This window comes from Capricornis sumatraensis, chromosome 1 (genome assembly GCF_032405125.1).
Source record: "Capricornis sumatraensis isolate serow.1 chromosome 1, serow.2, whole genome shotgun sequence".
NCBI lineage: Eukaryota > Metazoa > Chordata > Mammalia > Artiodactyla > Bovidae > Capricornis > Capricornis sumatraensis.
The window spans coordinates 197,541,088-197,564,548 of record NC_091069.1 but is presented as its reverse complement, the minus strand read 5'-3'; the positions used below and the strand labels follow the sequence as shown (position 1 = coordinate 197,564,548).

General features: G+C 38.5%; 1 protein-coding gene across 1 annotated transcript in view; it reads left to right on the top strand.

Moving 5' to 3' along the window:
• Positions 1 to 23,461, top strand: part of NAALADL2 (N-acetylated alpha-linked acidic dipeptidase like 2) — an 887,009-nt gene that overhangs the window by 812,677 nt on the left and 50,871 nt on the right. Inside the window, exon 14 of the mRNA XM_068968824.1 lies at positions 3,765 to 3,963. Within this exon, the coding sequence (XP_068824925.1) occupies positions 3,765 to 3,963 (199 nt within the window). The remainder of the gene's footprint in view (positions 1 to 3,764; positions 3,964 to 23,461) is intronic.

Genomic DNA, 23,461 nt, shown 5'->3' with positions numbered 1-23,461 from the left:
TTTAGTTTGTGTGCTCTGATAATACCAATAGTAAGTTGTGTTTATATAGTGACTTAAATACTTAGAAAGTAAAATGACCATTTCCCCAAGGAAGCTGGAGAACATCAATATTAAGTAATCTGTTCATGTCCACATTGATGGTAATTAAATAAACCAGGCTCTTATATTTTCTTTATACCAAGTCATGGTCTTCAGATGCCATGTATTATGTGAAACTTCAAGATAATTGTATCTATCCTTACAGAAATCTCTAGCTCCCAGTTCATTTTGTTTGGTCAAATGGATTATTAAACCTGAACTGTTAAGAACCTCAATTAGTTCTCTGGCATTCACTATGCCTTAAATGAAGTGTTGTTGTTTTTTTTTTAATAGTCTTAGTTTGGGGGGTAATTATCAGTAGAATTTTAATTCTATGTAGTTTAATTTAACCTATATTTACCCTAAAATAACTTTTTAATTTTTGTTCCCTTTTTATGCAATTATTATTGATATTTAGTAAGAAAGTTAAAGAAATAGCACTTGTTGATGTTCATTATGCACTAAATATCTTTCTTAATGACTCTGTAGACATAATTTAATACTGTATCTCAAATAAGACATTATCTTATAATTCAATATAAACTCAACAAGATTTTTAATAAATGACTGCCATATATCAAGTATTGTGCTAGGGTACAGAGATACAAAGAGAGAAAACATATTTGCTGTTTGTGTGGGGTTCTTTTCAGTCAAGGAAAAGAGAAACAATGAAAGTAAAGCTAAAATATTGCATATGCTATGATCACAGTATATAATTTGTACATTCATTCATTATGGTTTGTCAGGCACAGTTTTAAGTGCTGGGAAATGACACCTAATGACAGTGAATGAAACAGATAAAAATCTCTTCCCTCACAGAGCTGGCATTCTAGTATTCATCCTAAGGATCACAAGGGAAAATCATTTGGGATCATAGAAATGGCTATTAGGAATCTTTGGAACATCAGTTATATATCAAAATGATTGAGTGAAGCTCTGGGAGTAAAGCTAACTTTCACTCTGTAACCTCATATCCTTGAAGCAATGCACAGGGTATGCTGTGGTGGCAGGTTTCTACTATCAGGGTCCTTTCTGAAACCAACCAGTTCCTAAAGCTGTCAATTTTCTCCACCTGCACCATCAAGAAAGATAAATTCATTTAAGGCCAAATAAGGTAGAATGGTACAATTTGTCTCACTTGATTCAGTGGTAATGTCTTCAATTCTGTGGTGTATGTTAGATCAGAAGAGATTTTTCTTTCTTAAATGGAAGACTCTTAAGGATGTCGAACTAGTTTTCTCTGTTGTTCAGTCTTTCAATTCTAGTATAATCCAAATGTGCCTTTATCCTTCTTTTTCTTTCCTTGTGCAAAAAGATATCTATAGGTTTTCTATGTTAATATTATGATAATTTAATAATTTAAGAGAAACCATATCTTCATAAATTGTCATTATTAGTATTGTTTCTTAAGAGGCTGGATATTCTCAATGAGCAAAAATATCTCTGCTTGCATCCTCAAGTTTTGTAGTAAAATCAAACAAGATTACTAATAAATGTGGAACACACACTGAAAATATCAAATGCCAAAACCCTGTGAACTCCTATAATTGATTGTATTCATATTGTTAATTTTAGTGAACAGAGAGCTATAAAGAAAGCTCTTTCTTTGTAGCCTTCATTAAAACCACTTGTTTCGTTACATAGTTGTCATTTTTTAATATTTTTTATTAGATGTTTTTCTAAAAATATTGAGTCTACTTTATTTAGTCAGTAAACAATTACTGAATGTCAGAACTATGCTGGGCTATAATGAAATTGACATATAAAATCATTCACATCAAATGAAGGTGAGAGGAAATAAAGATCACTATGTTAAAGGTTGGTATTAATAATTCTGTGACAGACATATTTTATACTACAGTTATGACTCTAATCTACTTTTCATTTTCTTAGCACATAACCTCTCTACAGTGCTTCTTAAACATTAAGATATAAGGAATAGTCTGAGTAGCATGTTGAAATTGTGATTCCTGGGCCCTAGAGAAATTCAGAAGGTCTAGGAATCTGCATTTTCACAAAACACAGGTGCTTTGGAAGCTGGTGATCCTTACCCTTAGACTTCACTTGGAGAAAGTGTCCCTTAGCAGCCTTTCCTTTTGCAGAGCCTTTCCCAGGCGAAGGTTCCATGAGGTCCCTTTTCAGTCTTCCACCTACTTATCCTGCCATGCTCTCAGGATTGTCAGTTGAGATTTACCAGATTCATTTCAGTATGTTGACTTGAAGTAATCCTCTGCAGTGCAGTGTTGACCTTGTTGGACTCAGTTGTAGCTAGGCTGAGAATGGGTGAGGCAATAGTCAGTGGTGTCAAAAACTGCCTCTGATGGTGGGGCTATCTGGAAGATGATGGAAGGCCCCCCATAGCATGATAAAAGAAGGCTTTTTAAACAAGTTTAAGCACCAGCTAGGAACAGCTTACCTGTAGGGGAGTACTTTACATGTATTAATTATTGAACTCTCAATAAAAAAAATCTATGGCAACCCACTCCAGTATTCTTGCCTGGAGAATCCCATGGACAGAGGAGCTTGGTGGGCTACAGTCCACGGGTCGCAAAGAGTCGGACACTACTGAGCGACTTCACTCACTTATAAAGCAAGTACTACTATATGTTTGTTTCACATGAGGACATTGAGGCAAAATAACCCAGCATCACAAAGCTATTATACTATGTGGTAGAGCAAGGATTTGAACCCAGGTGGTCTCATTCTAGGATTTGGCAGCATAATTACTATACGATGTAGCCCTTCCCTTAGTCAAAGGAATATTCTTTGATCCTTTTGCTACCACCATTCATATCATAATGACTTCCAGTAAGTTACACAAACAGATGGAAAAACAAACAAACAAAAATCATCTCAAAAGGAAAATGATATAAACATTACATAGGATAGGTTTTAGTGTATTTTCAGATCAAAGGTGTATTTCAGCTTCAAATTACAGGAATACTCTAGTAAAGCAAAAAGACCCCAGTAGACATACAACATAGAGTAACATATTCTCAGAAGAGAAGATAATTCCTTTTGCAGTTTCTTTTTTCTCCTTGAAACACAGGATATTCCATTAAGAGTATGAATTTTAAGTCAGAAAGATCAGTCTTCTAATTCTTACCTATCACTTACTTACTTTATGATCTACGGCAGTTTGCCTACCTTTACTCTCAGCTTCTATGAAAAGACATGCCAATACAATGTTTGGTGAATATTAAATGAGATAATTGTGTGAAGTGTCTGTGTCAAATGGCTTGACAGTGTCAAGAATGTTGCATTCTTTCAACAATCAGTTTATATTTACTGGTGATATTATTATCAGCAGTGGGTTTCCTTGGTGGCTCAGATGGTAAAGAATCTGCTTACAATGCAGGAGACCTGGGTTTGATCTCTAGGTTGGGAAAATCCCCTGGAGAAGGAAATGGCAACCCACTCCTGTTCTCTTGCCTGGAGAATCCTATGGACAGAGGAGCCTGGTGGGCTACAGTTCATGGGTTCCCAAAGAGGCAGACATGAGTGAGTGACTAACACACAGTAGTAATAAATTTAATACTCAGTAGAATGTATTAGAATATTTTTGGTGAAAAGATTTTAAAAGTTGAATTGATGGTAAATCTTCCTTTTGACATCATGATTATAAAATGTTTATATTGTGCCTTTGAGATGCTCTGATCTATGACTGGCCTACTTATCTTTACCAGGTGATCAAACCAACACCCCTCAACTGCTAGCCCTGGCCTCACGCCTGCGGGAGAGTGCTGAACTCTTTCAGTCAGATGAGATGCGTCCTGCTAACGACCCCAAGGAAAGAGCTCCCATCCGTGTGCGGATGCTGAATGACATTCTCCAGGACATGGAGAAGAGCTTCCTAGTGCAGCATGCACCACCAGGGTTTTACAGGTAGGAAGTGTGCTCAAATTTGGTATTTTCATGCCTGTCAACGAAATATTTGTGTTTTACTTTCAGAATATGATATGTACCTTCTGTGAACATAAGGCTGTTTTGTTTTTTTTTAATGTGAAGTAGTTATTTTATCTACAATTTGAGGCTCATTCTCCTACCCTCAAAGCAAAGTTCAACTGCATACATGGTGAATAAATAAAGCTTTAGTTTTCTTTATATCTGTAGATATTGATATTATTTGTAGATATGGCTATCTGTATCTATGATACCAGTTTGGCTTCCCAGATGACGCTAGTGATAAAGAACCTGCCTGCCAATGCAGGAGACGTAAGAGACAAGGGTTTGATCCCTAGGTTGGGAAGATTCGCTGGAGAGAGAATGGCTGCTCACTTCAGTTCTTGCCTGGAGAATTCCATGGACAGAGGAGCCTGGTGGGCAGTCCATGGGGTTGCAAACAGTCAGACATGATTGAAGTGACTTAACAGAGCACAGCATGTGATACTAGTTAGCTGTATCATCTAAAAAATGACTAAGAATTTTTACATTAAATTCAATGTGAATCAAATGTGATATAGCTACTGAAAAACTAAATGTGTTGTAGGTTGTATTGGGAGAAATACTGAATCAGTAGATAAGCCTATGTTTTTATCCTAGTAAGTCTATGTTTACAACTTTGTTTTTAATTCTAGAAACTATTTACATTTTAAGAGGGAATTAAATATGTTTAATAACTGACCCAATGGCATGAATTTGTGCAAATCCCAGAGATAGTGGAGGACAAAGGAGCTTGGTGTGCTATAGCCCATGGGGTTGCAAAGACTTGGACATGACTTAACGGCTGAACAACAACAGCAAAATATTCAGGGGGGAGAGGAATTTATAGGAAAGTTGCAGCAACCAGGTTATGAGACATATTTGGTTAGAGGGCCGCAATACAGTGATTTCTGAAAATATTTTCACAATTTTAACAGATACTTTAATAAAACATTGTCATATTCAATTTAATCTCTTAGAGGATCACACAAGCGCATACTTGTTTTTCTGGTTCTCAGAAATAGTAGAAATGAAACAAAGAGGGTAAGTAGAGTTTAAAAAAATAAAACATTTTAATTTTTTAAATTGGTAACATTCATTGACTTCTTAATATGTCTTGGATACTATGTTAAACCCATTCCATGCATTAATTAATTTAATCCTGGCAAAGGATCAATGGATCAGATATTCTTAGGGTCTCCATTTTACAGATGAGGAAACTGGGCTCAAAAATGCTAAATGTCATGCTAAATGAGTTGCCAAAATAGTAAAGCAGACTTGAGAATATCCTGTCTCTCACTTTACTAATAAAATGTTTTTTGTTTTTTTACTTTATATTGGAGAATAGTTGATTAGCAAAGTGTTAGTTTCAGGTGTACATCAAATTAATTTAATCATATTTCAGTCACATCTTTTCCAAACTCTTTCATGCTTAGGTTGTTAGAGAGTATTGAGCATCATGACCTAGGCTATACAGTTTGTTTTGTAAACAAGTTAATTTGTATCATTTTTTTAGATACCACATTTAAGTGATACCATAGATATATGTCTTTGTCTGACATTTCAGTGAGTATGATAATCTCCAGGTACATCCATGTTGCTACAAATGGCATTATTTCATTCTTTTTAATGGCTAAGAACTATTCTATTGTACATATGAACCACATCTTCTTTTTCTATTACTCTGTCAATGGACATTTCGGTGGCTTCCATGTCTTGGCTATTGTAAACAACACTGCAATGAACATGGGGTGCATGTGTCCTTTCAAATCACGGTTTCTTCCAGATATATATGTTCAGCAGTGGGACTGCTGGATCATATGCTGGATCTATCTTCAGTTTCTTAAGGAAGCTTCATATGGTTCTCTATAGTGCCTGGACCAATTTTCATTCCCACCAAGAGTACAGGAGGGCTCCCTTTTCTACACATCTTCTCCAGCATTGACTGCAGATGTTTTGATGATGGCCATTCTGACCTGTGTGAGATGATGTCTCACTGTAGTTTTGATCTACAGATCTCGCTGTAATTTCGATTTGTGGATAAATTGAAAAAGCCCTGCAACCTTGGGATCCCGCTTGATCATGGTGTGTAACAATTTTAACATATTGTTGGACTCATTTTGCTAGTATTTTGTTGAGGATTTTTACATGTATATTCATCAGTGATATTAACCTGTACTTTTCTGTGGCAGCTTTGTCTGGTTTTTGGCATCAGAGTGATGGTAGCCTCACAGAACATGTTTGGAAGTGTTCCTTCCTCTGAAATACTTTGAAATACGTCAGAAAAATAAGTGTTAGCTTCGAAAGGATAGGTGCTAACTCTCCTCTAAGTGTTTGGCAGGACTTATCTGTGAAGCCCTCTGATCCTGGACTTTTGTTTCTTGAAGTGAAAGTGAAGTCGCTCAGTCGTGTCCGACTCTTTGCGACCCCGTGGAATGTAGCCCACCAGGCTCCTCTGTCCATGGGATTCTCCAGGCAAGAATACTGGAGTGGGTTGTCATTTCCTTCTCCAGGGGATCTTCCCAACCCAGGGATCGAACACAGGTCTCCCGCATTGCAGGCAGACACTTTAGCCTCTGAGCCACCAGGGAGGTTTTTTTTTGTTTGTTTTTGTAATGTTCCCTGAACTCTATTATGATAACTTCTTTACAAATGTTTATCCCTGAATTTTCTCCTTGAAAAACATTAGTTATGAGTATAAAAACATGCATTTATACCAAGTTCAGTTGTGGGGCTTTTGGTTTTGAGCTACTGTTGTTGTTCAGCCACTGCAAGTTGTGTCACTCTCTGCAACCCCACGGACAGCAGCATGCCAGGCCTCCCTGTCCTTCACCATCTCCCAGAGTTTGCCTAAGTTCACGTCCATAGAATTAGTGATGCAATACAACCATCTCATCCTCAATCACCTGTTCTTTTTCTGCCTTCCATCTTTCAAAGCATCAGGGTCTTTTCCAATGAATCAGCTGTTCACACCAGGTGGCCAAATTATTGGAGCTTCAGCTTTAGCATCAATCATTCCAATGAATATTCAGGGTTGATTTCCTTTAGGATTGACTGGTTTGATCTCCTTGCAGTCTAAGGGACTCTCAAGAATCTTCTCCAGCACCAGAGTTTGAAGGCATCAATTCTTTGGTGCTCTGCCTTCCTTATGATCCAACTCTCACATCTGTACATGACTACTGGAAAGGCCATGGCCTTGGCTATATGCACCTTTGTTGGCATAGTGATTTTTTTTTTTTTTTTTTTTTTTAGCTTTTTGATATGCTGTCTAGGTTTGTCATAGCTTTTCTTCCAAGGAGCAGGTGTCTTTTAGTTTCATGGCTGTAGTCATTTCTACAGTGATTTTAGAGCCCAAAAGAGGAAATAAGTTACTGCTTCCACCTTTTCCCCTTCTGTTTGCCATGAAGTGATGGGACTGGATGCCATGATCTCAGAATTTTTTTTTTTTTAATGCTGAGTTTTAAGCCAATGTTTTCACTCATTTTTTTACCCTCATCAAGGGGCTCCTAGTTCCCCTTCGTTTTTTGCCATTAAACTGGTATTATCTGCATATCTGAGGTTGTTGATATTTCTCCTAGCAATCTTGATTCCAAATTGTAACTCATCCATCCTGGCATTTTCCATGATGTGCTCCCATGAGTTGAATAAACAGGGTGACAATAAATAGCCTTGTCATACTCCTTTCTCAATTTTGAACCAATCAGTTGTTCCAAATAAGGTTCTAACTGTTGCTTCTTGACCCATATACAGGATTCTCAGGAGACAGGTAAGACGGTCTGGTATTCCCGTCTCTTTGAGCTATGCATTATATAATTTAGAATCAGTGACTCTCTGCTTGTAATAAAATGCTAGCAAGTTGATCTTTAAAATTTTTGGCATCTTGAAATTGAAAATTGACTAATCGTGTCTACCTGGACCTCAAGGGAAAAAGCAGAAGAAACGCTGGTGCTTGTTTCAGTTTTTTCACAATACAGTATATACTCCAGTGTATACTCCAGTACTCATCTGGTGTACAGTCCAAGTACACATCTGGAGCACATCTGTATCACTTGTACCTTGTATACAGTCCCATGTACAGTAGTGTACAGCCAGTGTACATTGTGTACAGTCCAGTGTACAGTCCACACGCATCCAATGTATACTGTATACAGTCAGTGTACAGTATAGTGTAAAGCCAGCGTACATAGTGCATTCTAGTATACATTCCAGTGTACAGTCTAGTAAACACTCCAGTGCACATCTGTACAGTCCAAGTGCACAGTTGGACGCAGCTGGAATACATCTGGAATACATCTGGAACCCATCTGGAGAATCAGATATATAGGCCAAGAGCACAGCTGGAATACATCTGGAGCACAGCTGGACAATCAGATATACAGGCCAAATGCACAGCGGGAACACAGCTGGAAAATATCTGGAGCATAGCTGGACACATTTGGAGAACGATGTTCAGGCCAAATGCATAGCTGGGTGCATGTGGGACGCATGTGGGCACATCTGGTGTACAGTCCACCATATGTCCAGTGTACAGTTCAGTGTATACCAGTGTACAGTGCTATATACTCCAGTGTATGTCCAGTGTACACAGTGCAGTGTAATGTGCAGTGTACACTCCAGTGTACATCCAATGTACAGTGCAGTGTATGTCCAGTGTATGTCCAGTGTCTGTCTATTCTCCAGGTCCATAAAATCCTATGAATGGCTTTAGAGTCATTCTTAGAAGAAATGGCAAAGAAACAGATAGTCAATAGATTCAAAGAAGGAAGGATAAAAGGAATAAATTTTAAGTGAACTGAAAACTGGATTGCTTGACACTGAATTCAGGTCAGTCATGTGCCAGAGCTCTCTTGTTCTGGCCCACACAAGCAACATTAAAAACATCAGGAATTTTGCCAGCTGATTGTCAAGCCCTTTGTAGCTTGAAATTAGCAAGCACTACACATCAGGACTTTTGGTTATTAGGAAGTCTATGTTCGAGTGGACAATTGACATCCCTGATCATGGTACAGTCAGTCCAAGCTCATGTCCATGCAACAGGTGACGCCACTGAAACTCCTGCATGCCAGTGTCTGGCAGTTCATGTCCTAAGTATCTCCCTGGTGTGTTCCTTTTCTCTCACCCTGCCATCTCTGCCTTAGTTCCTATCTTGATGGTCTCTGTCCTAGATGACTGCTGTTGCTTCCCAGCCAACCCTACCACTGGAACAAGATTATTTTTAAACCTACCATTAGGACTTCCCTGGAGGTCCAGTAGCTAAGACTCCACACTCACACTGCAGGCATGCAGGTTCGACTCCTGGTCAGGAAATTTAGATCCTACATGCCTCAATGTGTCTCATGATTTCCTAAAGTTCATCAGGGTGGACTGGGCTCCCCTGGGATCCATGGAGCCTCTGCGGCTCATTCTGCACCTTGTTCTTGGGTAGCAGGAGCAGAAGCTGTTGCTGGGCCATTGGGTCACCATGAGCATAAGTGGGGAGGCTTTTTAATCTACTCTTTGCCTGTCAGTTGCCAAGAACAGAGAGCAGTGATACTCTAATGTGTGCTTCCTGATTTCTGAGGCCTCAGAACCATATCCAGTTTTTCCTGCCTGATCCTCTCAGAGGTTCTTCAGGATTGTTGTAGACTGAGGTCCCAAAACCTGTCTGGGCTATACTGGAGTTCTTTATACCTCCAGGAGCTCCACTAGCTTCCCACAGTAACTAGAGGAGAAAACTGGCAATATAAGATCTCTACCTTCTTGGAGTTTAATTCAAGAGGTAAAATATACAAATCATAATAAATTTCCAGAATACCTATTCAAAGTACTCAATGACTGCTACAGGTAAGGTGTGCTGTTGGGATTCACAGAAGAGAGAAATTACCTTGTGGCAGTCAGAAACTTTACAGAGGAAGGGAAAAATTTATCTGGTCTTCAGGTAGGATATCCAATAAATTTGGGAGTGCTATAGACTGAATGTTTGTGTCCTCCCAAAATTTGTATGTTGAGACCTAATGATAATGTTTGGAGATGGGGTCTTTAAGAGATAATTAGGTCATGAGGACACTCATAAGTGGGATTAGCATCCTTACAAAACAAACCTCCTTCACCCATACTGCTATGTGAAGACAGAGTCATCTATAGTTCACCAAGCAACCCCTAACCAGACGTGGAATCTGCCAGCACCTTGATCTTGGACTTCTCAGCCTCCAGGACTGTGGGAAATAATATTTGTGGTGTTTATAACTCACTCAGTATATAGTGCTATGTTGTAGCAGTCCAAACTAACTAACAAAGGGAGCATTACCAGGGAAGGATAGAGTGAATAGAGAGACACAAGGGAGAAGTTGTGTGTGGTGTGCTGGGGAGTGAAGCACAGAAAGTGGAGTCTTCTGAATTGTTATTGGGTTCATGATTATGGAAAGGTAGGAAGGAACCAAGTGATAGAGTTCCATGCATGCTCTGTTGAGAGCTTTGGGCTTTATTTTTTTACACAAAAGACGCTATTAACAAACCTGTGTTAACTTATCTGGTCTTCCAAATGGGGTGCCCTGGAGCTGGGAAGTCAGAGAAACTGTGGATTTAGGAAATGCATGAAGAGGTGAGAATATGATTTGGCATGTTATTGTCAGGAATGAAAAGCAAATCCAACTTGGGAGATGGTATTAAGGAAGAATGGGAAAATTTAACCAACTAGTGGCTGTGGGAATTTTATTTTGAGGTTCACATGGAGCTAGGCAGATGAACAAGTGTCGAGTAGTAGAAAGAGTCTCCTCTCTGCCCATTTCTCCAGCCAGTTAGTTAAGACACTCAATATCTTTGCTCTCCATGTAACTGTATGGAAATCTGTTAAGAAAAGTAACTTCCAAAGTCCTTTTCCTCTAAAAATCTGATTTAATGCACATTTACTGCCTTAACTCTCCCAAACTCTACAGTCAAGGGGGATCCTACTAATCCTGAGGAAGAGGTATAAGAAAGAGCACAATGATAGACTGTAGTAGTGTAACGAAAAGGTGCTAAGAGCTCCAGAGGTACTGAGATTGGTAGGCAATGGGGAGCAGACACAATGATGTATATGATCAGGGACTATCTAAGGAAAGTGTGTTGAAAACTACAAAACATTGCAAAAATATTACTACTATCAAAATTCAGCAATTCAAGATCTAACTTGTTGCCCCTGAGTAAGGAGATTACGTATTTTCTTAGGAATTCTGAATCTTCTCTCTCCCTCCTTATTTTATTGTAGTTCTAATATGGACTGCTTTCCTGCTCCAGGCAACTGGCATATCTGCAGATGATATATTGTGGCATCTGTGTTTTGTTGTTGGATTCCTTTTAGCTCCCTATAGTTCTCAGCAAAGGTGGACTAAGCAGTATAATCCAGTAATCTATTCATTCTCCAATAAAATAGATATTTATTAAAAACAGAGCAGTTTTAGGTTTAGAGGAAAACTGAGCAGAAAGGACAGAGTTCTTATTCAACCCTTCATAGGCACAGTTCCCTCAGCTCCCAACACATAGTTCCCTATTATTAACATCTTATAGTAGTGTAGTACATTTGTTACAGTTGATGAGCCAATGTTGATGTATTATTAACTAAAGTTCATAATTTATATTAGGATTCATTTTTTTGTTCTTTACATTCTATGGATTTTGGCAAATGTTTAATGGCACACAGCCACCATTTCAGTATCATACAGAATAGTTTCTTTGCCCTAAAAAAATCTGTGTTCCACCTATCCCTCCCTCCACCTCTGGCAATCACTGATCTTTTTACTGTCTCCAAGTCATATAGTTTGAATCATACAGCATGTAACCTTCACATTTAGGCCTCATCACTAAGCAATAAGAATTTGTTTCTTTCTTATTAATTTCTCTTTATCACTGAACCATATTCCACTGCACAGATGTACTAGTTTGTTTATCCATACACCAATTGGAGGACATTTTAGTTGCTTTCAAATTTTCACAGTTATGAACTAAGCTGTAATGTACATCTGTGGGCAGGTTCTTGTGCAGATGTACATTTTCAACTCATTTGGGTAAATACCAAGAAGCACAACTGCTGGATCATATAATAAGCCTATGTATAGTTTTGTAAGAAACTGCCAAACTGCCTTCCAAATTGGCTGTACCATTTTGCATTCCCACTAGCAATAAGGAAGACTTTTGGTTGCTCCACTTCCTTATTAGCATTTGCTGTTGTCAGTATTGTGAAGTCCATTCATTTTAAGAGATGGGTAATGTTATCCCATTGTTTTCAACTGAGATTCTCTAATGACATATGATGTTGAGCATCATTTTATATATTTACTTTCTATCTGTGTACCTTCTTTGGTGAGGTGTTTGTTCATATATTTTCCCTATCTTTTGAGTTATATGTTTCCTTACTGTTGAGTTTTTAAAATCTCTTTTTATATTTTAGATGCCAAAACTTTATCAGGTATGAATGCTGCAAATATTTTTTAAGAGTGACTGTGGCAGAGCAGAAGTTTTAAATTTTAATGAAATCTAACATATCAATTTTTTTTCATCGATTATTCCTTTGGGATTATATCTAACAGCCCATCATCAAACCCAGGCTCAGATCTAGATTTTTCTCCTATGTTGTCTTCTAGTTATTTTATAGTTTGGTGTTTTATATTTAGGTCACTGATCCATTTCCAATTAATTTTTGTGAAAGATATAAGGTCACTGTCTAGATTCATTATTTTTGCATGTGGATATCTTATGCCAGCACTATTTGTAGAAAAAAAAAAAAAAAACTATTCTTTCCCATTGAATTGCCTTTCTTCTTTTGCCATACAATTTTGGATTATCTCTTGGGTAAAGACATAGGCAATGGCACCCCACTCCAGTACTCTTGCCTGGAAAATCCCATGGATGGAGGAGCCTGGTAGGCTGCATGGGGTCGTGAAGAGTCAGACACGACTGAGAGACTTCACTTTTCACTTTCATGCATTGGAGAAGGAAATGGCAACCCACTCCAGTGTTCTTGCCTGGAGAATCCCAGGGACGGGGGAGCCTGGTGGGCTGCCGTCTATGGGGTTACACACAGTTGGACATGACTGAAGTGACTTAGCAGCAGCAAAGACATAGGAGTGGAATTGCTATTCCTATGATGAAACAGGAGTGAAATTCCCTTCCCCAAGTTGCAATAATATTACAGTAATTATCCTTTGACAAAATATTGCACCCTGACAAAGTTTCTTGTCTGGAGATTAGGGCTTTTTGATAGAGAAGATTCTGGAGGATTTCCTGATATTTAACTTTTTCCTGCCACAACCATCAGGGGATTTTTCTCAACTTACACGATTTAGAATACCTCTACTGGAGATGGAGACAAGATGATGGGGTAGAAAGACAAGAGCTAACCTCATTTTTATGGAAATAGGAGAATCACTAATGGCTGAACAACCATCAGGAAAATTAAGATTGGAACCTACCAAAAAGATATCCTATATCCAACGACAAGCAGCCATTACAAGTCAGTAGGAGAGGAATAACTGCAATAAAATTAAATCTCATACTCACCAGGTGAGTGATGAACAAACTGGAAAATAATTATACCACAAAAGTTCTCCCACAGAAGTGAAAGTTCTGAGCTCCATGTCAGGTTCCATGGCTTAGGGTTCTGGCAATGGGAAAAGAAGCCCCCAGAGAATGTGGCTTTGAAGACCAGTGGTATTTGATCACAGGAAATCCACATGACTGGGGGAAACAGAAACTCCACTTTTGGAGGGTCCACACAAAGTCTCATGCACATAAGGATCCAGGGCAAAAGAAGTAACCTCATATGAGCATGGGCCAGACCTACCTGCTAGTACTGGTACTGGAGGCTCTCCTGCAGAGGCCCAGGGTGTTAAAGCTCACCAACTTTGCATTATAAGGGTCCCAAAGGGAGAAAGGACCTGAGAAAATATTTGAAGAGATTATAACTGAAAAGTCCCCAGCATGGGATAGTCAACTAAATCCAGGAAGCACAGAGTCCCAGCCAGGATAAATACAAGAAGGAACATGCCTAGATGCACAGTAATCAAACTGACAAAAACTAAAGGCAGGGCTACTTCCTCAGCCCGCATGGGGCTGACCAACATCCAACAGCTGGTCAACAAGGATCAGTAGTGGGACAACCAGGGCACTGGGCATGTCATCCAGCTATGTGGAATTGCTGAAAGGCATGTCCCTGCTAGTTAGAACCTGGCAAAATGTAGTCCACTGGAGAAAGGAATGGCAAACCAAATCACTATTCTTGTCTTGAGAACCCCTTGTACAGTATGAAAAGGCAAAAAGATATGACATTGAAAGAAGACCCCCACCCCCCGTCCCCCAGGTCAGTAAGTGTCTGATATGCTACAGAGGAAGAGCAGAGAAATAGCTTCAGAAAGAAGGAAGAGGCTGAGCCAAAGCAGAAAGGATGCCCACTTGTGGATATGTCTGGTGGTGAAAGTATAGTTTGATACTGTAAAGAACAGTATTGTATAGGAACCTGAAATGTTAGGTCCATGAATCAAGTTAAACTGGATGTGGTCAAACAGGAGATAGCAAGAGTGAACATTGATATTTTAGGAATCAGGAAACTAAAATGGACAGGAATGGGTGAGTTTAATTCAGAAGACCATTATATCCACTACTGTGGGAAAGAATCCCTTAGAAGAAATGGAGTAGCCCTCGTAGTGAACAAAAGAGTCTGAAATACAGTACTCTGAAATACAGCAATCTGAAAAATGACAGAATGATCTCTGTTCATTTCCAAGGCAAGCCATTCAATATCATAGTAATCCAAGTCTATGCCCCAACCACTAATGCCAAAGAAGCTAAAGTTGAATTATTCCATAAAGATTTACAAGACCTCCTAGAATTAACACCAAAATAAATATGTCTTTTTCATTATAGGGGTTTGAAATACAAAAGAAGGGAGTCAAGAGATACCTGGAGTAACAGGAAATTTTGACCTTGGAGTACAAAATTAAGCAGGGTAAAGTCTAACAGATTTTTGCTAAGAGAGTGCACTGGTCATAGCAATCATCCTCTTCCAATAACACAAGAGAAGACTCTACACATGGACATCACCAGATGGTCAATATCAGAATCAAACTGATTACATGCTTTGCAGCTAAGGATGAAGAATCTCTCTACAGTCAGCAAAAACAAGACTTGGAGCTGACTCACATCATCTGCTCCTTATTGCAAACTTCAGGCTCAAACTGAAGAAAGTAGGGAAAACCACTAGTCCATCAGGTATGACCTGAATCAAATCCCATATGATTATACAGTAGAAATGACAAATTGATTTAAGGGACTAGATCTGGTAGACAGAGTGCCTGAAGAACTATGGACAGAGGTACATACCATTGTACAGGAGGCAGTCACTAAAATCCTACCCAAGAAAAAGAAATGCAAGAAAGCAAAGTGGTTGTCTAGGAGGCCTTACAAATAGCCAAGAAAAGAAGAGAAGTGAAAGGCAAAGTTCAAGAGGAACTACATACCGAATTGAATGCAGAATTCCAAAGAATGGTAAGAAGAGATAACAAAGGCTTCTTAAGTGAACAATGCAAAGAAATAGAAGAAAACAATAGAATGGGAAAGACTAGAGATCACTTTAAGAAAATTAGAGATGCTAAGGGAGCATTTCATGTAAACATGGACACAAAAAAGAGCAGAACCAGTGTGGACCTAACAAGCAGAAGAGGTTAAGAAGAGGTGGCAAGAATACACAGAAGAACTGTACAAAAAAATGTCTTAATGACCCACATAACCATGATGGTGTGATCACTCACCTAGAACCAGACATCCTGGAAAGTGAAGTCAGATAGGCCTTAGGAAGCATTACTATGAACAAAGCTAGTGGTGGTGATGGAATTCCAGCTGAACTGTTTCAAATCCTAAAAGATGATGCTGTGAAAGTGCTGCATTCAATATGCTAGCAAATTTAGAAAACTTAGCAGTGGCCACTGAACTGGAAAAAGACAGTTTTCATTCCAATCTCAAAGAAGGGCAATGCCAATGAATGTCTAAAGTACCACACAAATGTGCTCATTTCATATGCTAGCAAGCTAATGCTCAGAATCCTTCAGGTTAGGCTTCAACAGTATATGAACCAAGAACTTTCAGATGTACAGGCTGGGTTTAGAAAAGGCAGAGGAACCAGGGATCAAATTGCCAACATACATTGGATCAGAGAAAAAGCAAGAGAATTAAAAAAAAAAAAAAAACTTCTGCTTCACTGACTATGCTAAAGCCTTTGACTGTGTGGATCACAACAAACTGGAAAATTCTTCAAGAGATGAGAATACCAGATCACTTTACCTGTCTCCTGAGAAACCTGTATGCAGGTCAAGAAGCAACAGTTAGAACCGTAAGTGGAATGACATACTGGTTCAAAATTTGGACAGCAGTATGTCAAGGCTGTATTTTGTCACCTTGCTTAACTTCTATGCAGAGCACATCATGAGGAATGCAGGGCTGGATGATACACAAGCTGGAATCAAGATTGCCAGGAGAAATATCAATAACCTCAGATATGCAGATGACACCACTCTAATGGCAGAAAGTGAAGAGGAACAGTAGAAGATGAATGTGAAAGAGGAGAGCGAAAAAGCTGGCTTAAAACTCAACATTCAAAAAACTAAGATCATGGCATTGGTCCCATCTTCAAATAGAGGGGCAAATAGAAGGGGAAAAGTGGAAACATTGACTATTTTTTTTTTTGGGGGGGGGGCTCCAAAAACACAGTGGAGGGTGACTGCAGCCATGAAATTAAAAGACACTTGCTCCTTGGAAAAAAGGTATGACAAACCTAGGCAGAGTATTAGAAAGCAGAGGCATCATTTTGCCATTAAAGGTCTGTATAGTCAAAGCTATGGTTTTTCCAGTAATCATATATAGATATGAGAGTTGGACTATAAAGAAAGCTGAGCACCAAAGAGTTGATGCTTTTGAACTATGGTGTTGGATAAAACTCTCGAGAGTCCCTTGGACTGCAAAGAGATCCAACCAGTCCATCCTAAAGGAAATCAGTCCTGAATATTCATTGGCAGGACTGATGCTGAAGCTGAAACTCCAATACTTTGGCCACCTGACGTGAAAAACTGACTCATTTGAAAAGACCCTGATGCTGGGAAAGATTGAAAGTGGGAGGAGAAGGGGATGACAGAGGATGAAATGGTTGGATGGCATCACTAACTCAATGGACATGAGTTTGGGTAAACTCTGGGAGTTGGTGATGGACAGAGATGCTTGGCGTGCTGCAGTCCATGGGGTCACAAAGAGTCAAACACGACTGAGTGACTGAACTGACTGAACATTGCTCCCAGCAAAAATATGATTGGCAAACATTTTCTATTAATTGGCAATTCTAATATATGAGTACAAAGTATATCAATGTGACCTTACGTTCCATTATCCCAATTCATACACTAGATAAATCATCTGCATAAAATCCCATGTTTAGTCTCTCTACACATTTAAGGAGACAGCACTTTAGCAGTAAAGTTACTAAAGGTTTCCCTCTCTCCCTCCCCATTATGGGTTATATACACAGACACACACACATAGACATATACACACATATGCTCTTGCATGCACTATTAATAGGGATTAGGTGGTATTATCAGGTTATTTTACCAAAGGATAGGAAATTTGGTGTTGCTCTGGTGAAGAGAAGCAGAGATCCATCCACTGCATTTGTATTGCACTAGTTTTGATTTGAGGGTATGGGGAACTGAGAAGGAAGCCAACAGGAGCCAGTGTTTAATGCTGACTGCTAAACAGAAATAGGATTCTAGGAAAGTGAACAGCCTCAAGCACCACCATTCAAAATAAATTAAAGGCTAATTATTACCTTTAAAGCAAAACTATTGGTTTGCTGCAGTATTGTCCTATTGTTCTTTCTAAATACGTGGTATTTCAGCTATACCCTGCTGAAGTCATCTGTTGCTGTTCAGTTGCTAAGCATGTCCAACTCTTTGCAACCCCCTGGATGATAGCCCGCCAGGCTCCTCTGTCCATGGGGTTTTGCCAGTATAGAATACTGGAGTGGGTTATCATTTCCTTCTCCAGGGGATCTTCCCAGACCAGGGATTGAATGTGTGTCTCCTGCATTGGCAGGTGGATTCTTTATCACTGAGGCATCTGGGAAACCCCTATATAGTCTCTTAGGAGCTATCTAAGCAACTACCTTTATAATAATACTTTAAGAAGATGCTTCTCAGTTCCATACAATGGTTTTAATCAGGAGTTTTGGGAACACACCCATTTTAAATTTGAATGACAGCCTGTGCATGTGTGTAGGTCTCTGGCTTTGTGTCCTTCTGAAAGCAGCTTCATAATAAAATAAATCCTTTCCAAGCTAGCCAGAATGGTCTTATGGAAAGTTCAGAGGACAGATTCAAGTCAGTCCATGCCAAGATAATTTTTGTTAGCATCCTTGAAAGTAGGAAAATAGCAATGTAAATGTCAAGTTGCTTCTGTCTTGAGCCAAAAATAAACAGAGCAAGCAATCCATTAAAAGTACTTTTCAAACACATAACCTCCCAAAACTTTGCTTTTGAAAGATAGTAGAATGGCTTACACTTAGGCAATCAATGACAGTAGACAAAACTATTAAAACAGTTTTTCAGGGACTCTACGATCAGGTTTTCAACTACATGCTCCAGACATACATTTGATTTTAGGAATTTTAAGATACCAAGACCCAACCCCATCCGCCCTCAAATATTTCAGGATAACAGTGATCTCACTACACGTTTTCATGGTGTTTTAATTAGAGTTTTATAAGTACTAACAGAACCTCATGTTCAGTGTTTGATTGGGATAATAACCACTTTGCTCCAGTTGTACTTTTTTTCAGCAAGTTGTGGGTGGTATGAATGAGCTAAAATCCCACTATTGTTTCTCTTGTCATTAATTCTATCAGCAACGCCTCTGATTTTTTTTAGACTATGAGAAAAATAACTAGTGATTAAGAATTACCATAATGCTTTTAAAATATTTATAATAGCAGCTACTTGCACATAAGAATCTATATATGAATACACTTTTATAATCTACACAATGTAAAATTACTAAAAGAGGGTTGAAGACCTGATCATTGTATACATCCCCTTTTACCCTTTCATGAATAAACATATGTACTAGCTTGGTAATTGTATATACCTTTCATATTTTCAAAGTTTCTACTGAAAGGAGTAAAAAAAAAATTAAAAAGACTTCCAAATTTTAAAAGAACCAAATTAACATACTGAAATGCCAGCCTTTTTTTTTTACCCCTGATAACTCATTTTGTTGTTAGTAAAACAAAGAGTGTATCCCATTGTGACAGATAATGTTCACTACAATTTGATTAGACATTGAAACACTTGCTTAAAAAATTTCAATTAACAATGACTATGTTATCAGGCTAATTAGTCTGAGATCCAGCCTGCTAGTTTCAAAATACAAATCCATGTCTGCTCAACTGTTGGGATTTTATAAAAATATCTTTTTCAAGTTTGAGATTTTATTCCATCTAAAGTGAGAAAAATTTACTGGTGTCATATTTACAAGTCAAGAAATGTTGCCTTCAGTGTCTCAGGGTGAGCTGTGACTTTATGGTGTATTTAATAACATTAAGACTAGTAATAATTATAGTACTTTTCACAGAGAAGGATTTACTTTGTACCAGGCACTATGCCGAACATTTTCATACATTTATCTGTAACACTTCTAACAAAATTGCAAGATTGGTCTCATTGTCCCCTTTATATGGTTAGGAAAACTGAAGCATAGGAAAAGTTAATGTGTGGCAGAAAAGGGACTTGAACCTGGCTTGTTTTGTTGAAAAGCACTTGCTCTGTCTACTAGATAGTACTGCATATATTTGATCCAAATTATACCTGGTGTGCTCAGAAGTCACTAATAAATTTAGTTAGATTCTAGTGCAGATGTAGCCATGTATGGAATAGGTCCAATTTGCATAAAGACTTAAGTTTCATTTGTTTTACATTTGCAGAATTGTATCCTCTAACCCTGATGGTTGTCAAAGGACAATTGTTAAGCACCAAATTTATCCGTAGTTCTGGGGGGGGAGTGGGGAAGATGCCCTAGTATCCAATTAACCCAAAATATTGACTAATCTTTCATGTTTTCATAAACCTTAGATGCAATTAAAAGAGGGACTTCTGTCTGCTAATGTCATAGTTAGAAATGTTTTTATATAAATAATAGTATAAAATAGAGGAGGAATCACTAGATTAGGAATTTAGAGATATGGGTTTAGATCTAAAAGGTCCACTAATCAAATAATCCTATAAGTCACTTAAATTTCCATGGCATTCATTCTTTTAACCAATTAAGTAAGAAAAGACAAACTAAGATAATGGAAATATTAGTTGAGAAAGTATAACATTCTGACTTAAAAAATAATTTTTGAAATAATTATTTCAATGAGGGAAAAAATAACAAAATCTAGATTCTTCAAGAAACCTGTTCAATGTTTTGACACTTGCTTCTCTCTCCTTAATCATATCACACATTTTATCTATCATCAATACAACTTATCTTAACATTTGTAGGTATACATTTGTTGCTGATTTAATATGATTCAAGGAAAATAATGATTCAATAAAAGGTAGAGGAACCAGAGATCAACATCCTTTGGATCATAATGAAAGCAAGAGAATTCCAGGAAAAAAGTCTACTTCTGCTTCATTGACTAAGCTAAAGCCTTTGACTATGTGGATTACAACAAACTGCGGAAAATTCTTAAAGAGATGGGAATACTAGACCACCTTACCCATCTCCTAAGAACCTGTATGCAGGTCAGGAAGCACGTACACCCATGGTGGATTCATGTCAATGTATGGCAAAACCAATACAGTATTGTAAAGTAAAATAAAGTAAAAATAAAAATTAAAAAAAAAATAAACAGATGGAAAAATGGACTGATTCCAAATTGGTAAAGGAATATGTCAAGGCTGTATATTGTCACCCTGCTTATGTAACTGATATGCAGAGTACATCATGTGAAGTGCCAGGCTACATGGATCATAATCTGGAATCAAGATTGCCAGGAGAAATATCAATAACCTCAGGCATGCAGATGATACCACCCTAATGGCAGAAAGTGAAGAGGAGCTAAAGAGCCTCTTGATGAAGGTGAAAGAGGAGAGAGAAAAAATTGGCTTAAAACTTAACATTCAAAAAGCCAAGATCATGGCATCTGGTCCCAACACTTCATCTCAAACAGATGGGGAAACAATGGTAACAGTGACAGACTTTATTTTTTTGAGCTCCAAAATCACTGTAGATGGTGACTGCAGCCATAAAATTAAAAGACACTTGCTCCTTGGAAGAAAAGCTATGACAATCCTAGGCAGAGTATTAAAAAGCGAACTCATGAGTTTACCAACAAAGGTCCATCTAGTCAAAGCTATGGTTTTTCCAGTAGTCACATATGCATGTGAGAGTTGGACCAAAGAAGGCTGAGCACTAAAGAGCTGATGCCTTTGAACTGTGGTACTAGAGAAGTCTCTTGAGAGTCCCTCGAGTAGCAAGGAGATCAAACCAGTCAATCCTAAAGGAAATCAACCCTGAATATTTGTTGGAAGGACTGATTCTGAAGCTCCAAAACTTTGATCACCTGATGCAAAGAGCCATCACTGTAAAGGACCTGATGCTGGGAAAGATTGAGGGCAGGAGGAGGAGGGGGTGACAGAGAATGAGATGGTTGGATGGCATCACCGACTCAATGGACCTGAGTTTGAGCAAACTCTGGGAGACAGTGAAGGACAGTGAAACCTGATGTGCTGCAGTCCATGGTGTAACAGATATTTGGACACAACTGAGGAAGTGAACAACAATAAGGAAAATTAAGAGAGAGGATTGTGGTTGATATTTTCTTTGTACCCACTGAAACACTAAACACTTTATTTTGCTACATAATGAAACTAAAATACTTGATTGCTGTATAGATCATATTTTTAGTAGGTCAGATGCTCAGGGATCATATTGCCAATAACTAGATTATTAGTAACAACATTTATTTTTTTTATAACAAGTATATCTTTATATCACACATACACACAAAATATGGAGCAGGTACAGTGTAATGAGAAGCACACATAGAAACAAGTGAGAGCCTGTTGACATGATTCTGTAAGTTCAGTTCAGTTCAGTTCAGTCGCTCAGTCATGTCCGACTATTTGCGACCCCATGAATTGCAGCACGCCAGGCCTCCCTGTCCATCACCATCTCCCAGAGTTCACTCAGACTCACATCCATCGAGTCCGTGATGCCATCCAGCCATCTCATCCTGGGTCGTCCCCTTCTCCTCCTGCCCCCAATCCCTCCCAGCATCAGAGTCTTTACCAATGAGTCAACTCTTCACATGAGGTGGCCAAAGTACTGGAGTTTCAGCTTCAGCATCATTCCTTCCAAAGAAATCCCTGGGTTGATCTCCTTCAGAATGGACTGGTTGGATCTCCTTGCAGTCCAAACGACTCTCAAGAGTCTTCTCCAACACCACAGTTCAAAAGCATCAATTCTTCAGCGCTCAGCCTTCTTCACAGTCCAACTCTCACATCCATACATGACGACAGGAAAAACCATAGCCTTGACTAGACGGACCTTAGTCAGCAAAAGTAATGTCTCTGCTTTGAATATGCTATCTAGGTTGGTGTAAAGCACATATTTATTCCTGTATGCAATTACAGTGGAATCTTTTGTTCAAATGAAAGCCTACATGAGTTACTCTAGTTGAGGTGGGGGAGAAACACAAAAGTTCCCCTCCCCCATGGTCACCTCAAGTGTCTTTATGAGTTTGCCAACCACTGCCTTTAGTGGGCTGCTTACGCAGTTTGCTCACTAAGGTTGCCAAACTACAACATTTTTAACTGAAGAAGAAAAAAAAAGCCGGGGGAGAGTTGTGATTTTATAGCCATATTGAGATGACATCAGCTTGAAAATATATAAGATTTATAAGGATAAATGAGAATTACTCATCCTAGCATCTTCAATGAGAACTAAATATAATATATAATTTGATAGATGATTGGTGTAACCCTAACTAGACAATACAACAAACCTTCAGATTACATATGGTGGGATTCTTGCATTTCCTTCCAATCTCTATTTATTAGACAAGTTTCACTGAGGAAACTAGAAGGCAACATAGGAATTCAAAGTAAGAATAGTCTGAATAGAGAGAATTTGAGGTTTGTGTGTCCATTGGAAGTGTTAGCGATATAAAGGTCAAGGAAGTTTCCATTGTGATGTATGAAATCAAGAATTATCAGAACTGAAAGAAAACCTTCAATGACAGTCCAGGTGCTTGCAGCTTTCAAGCAGGTGATTTTTAGGAGCTCTGTGGGAAACTCTGTGAATCTTATATCTGCCATCTGCCTGCCTGCAACCATTGTTAGAAAGTATAGTTTCACTTCATCTTCTGCCTTCTAAATCCTGTGATGATTGACTTAACTGTGTATCCTTTTCTGTGCCATGAGAG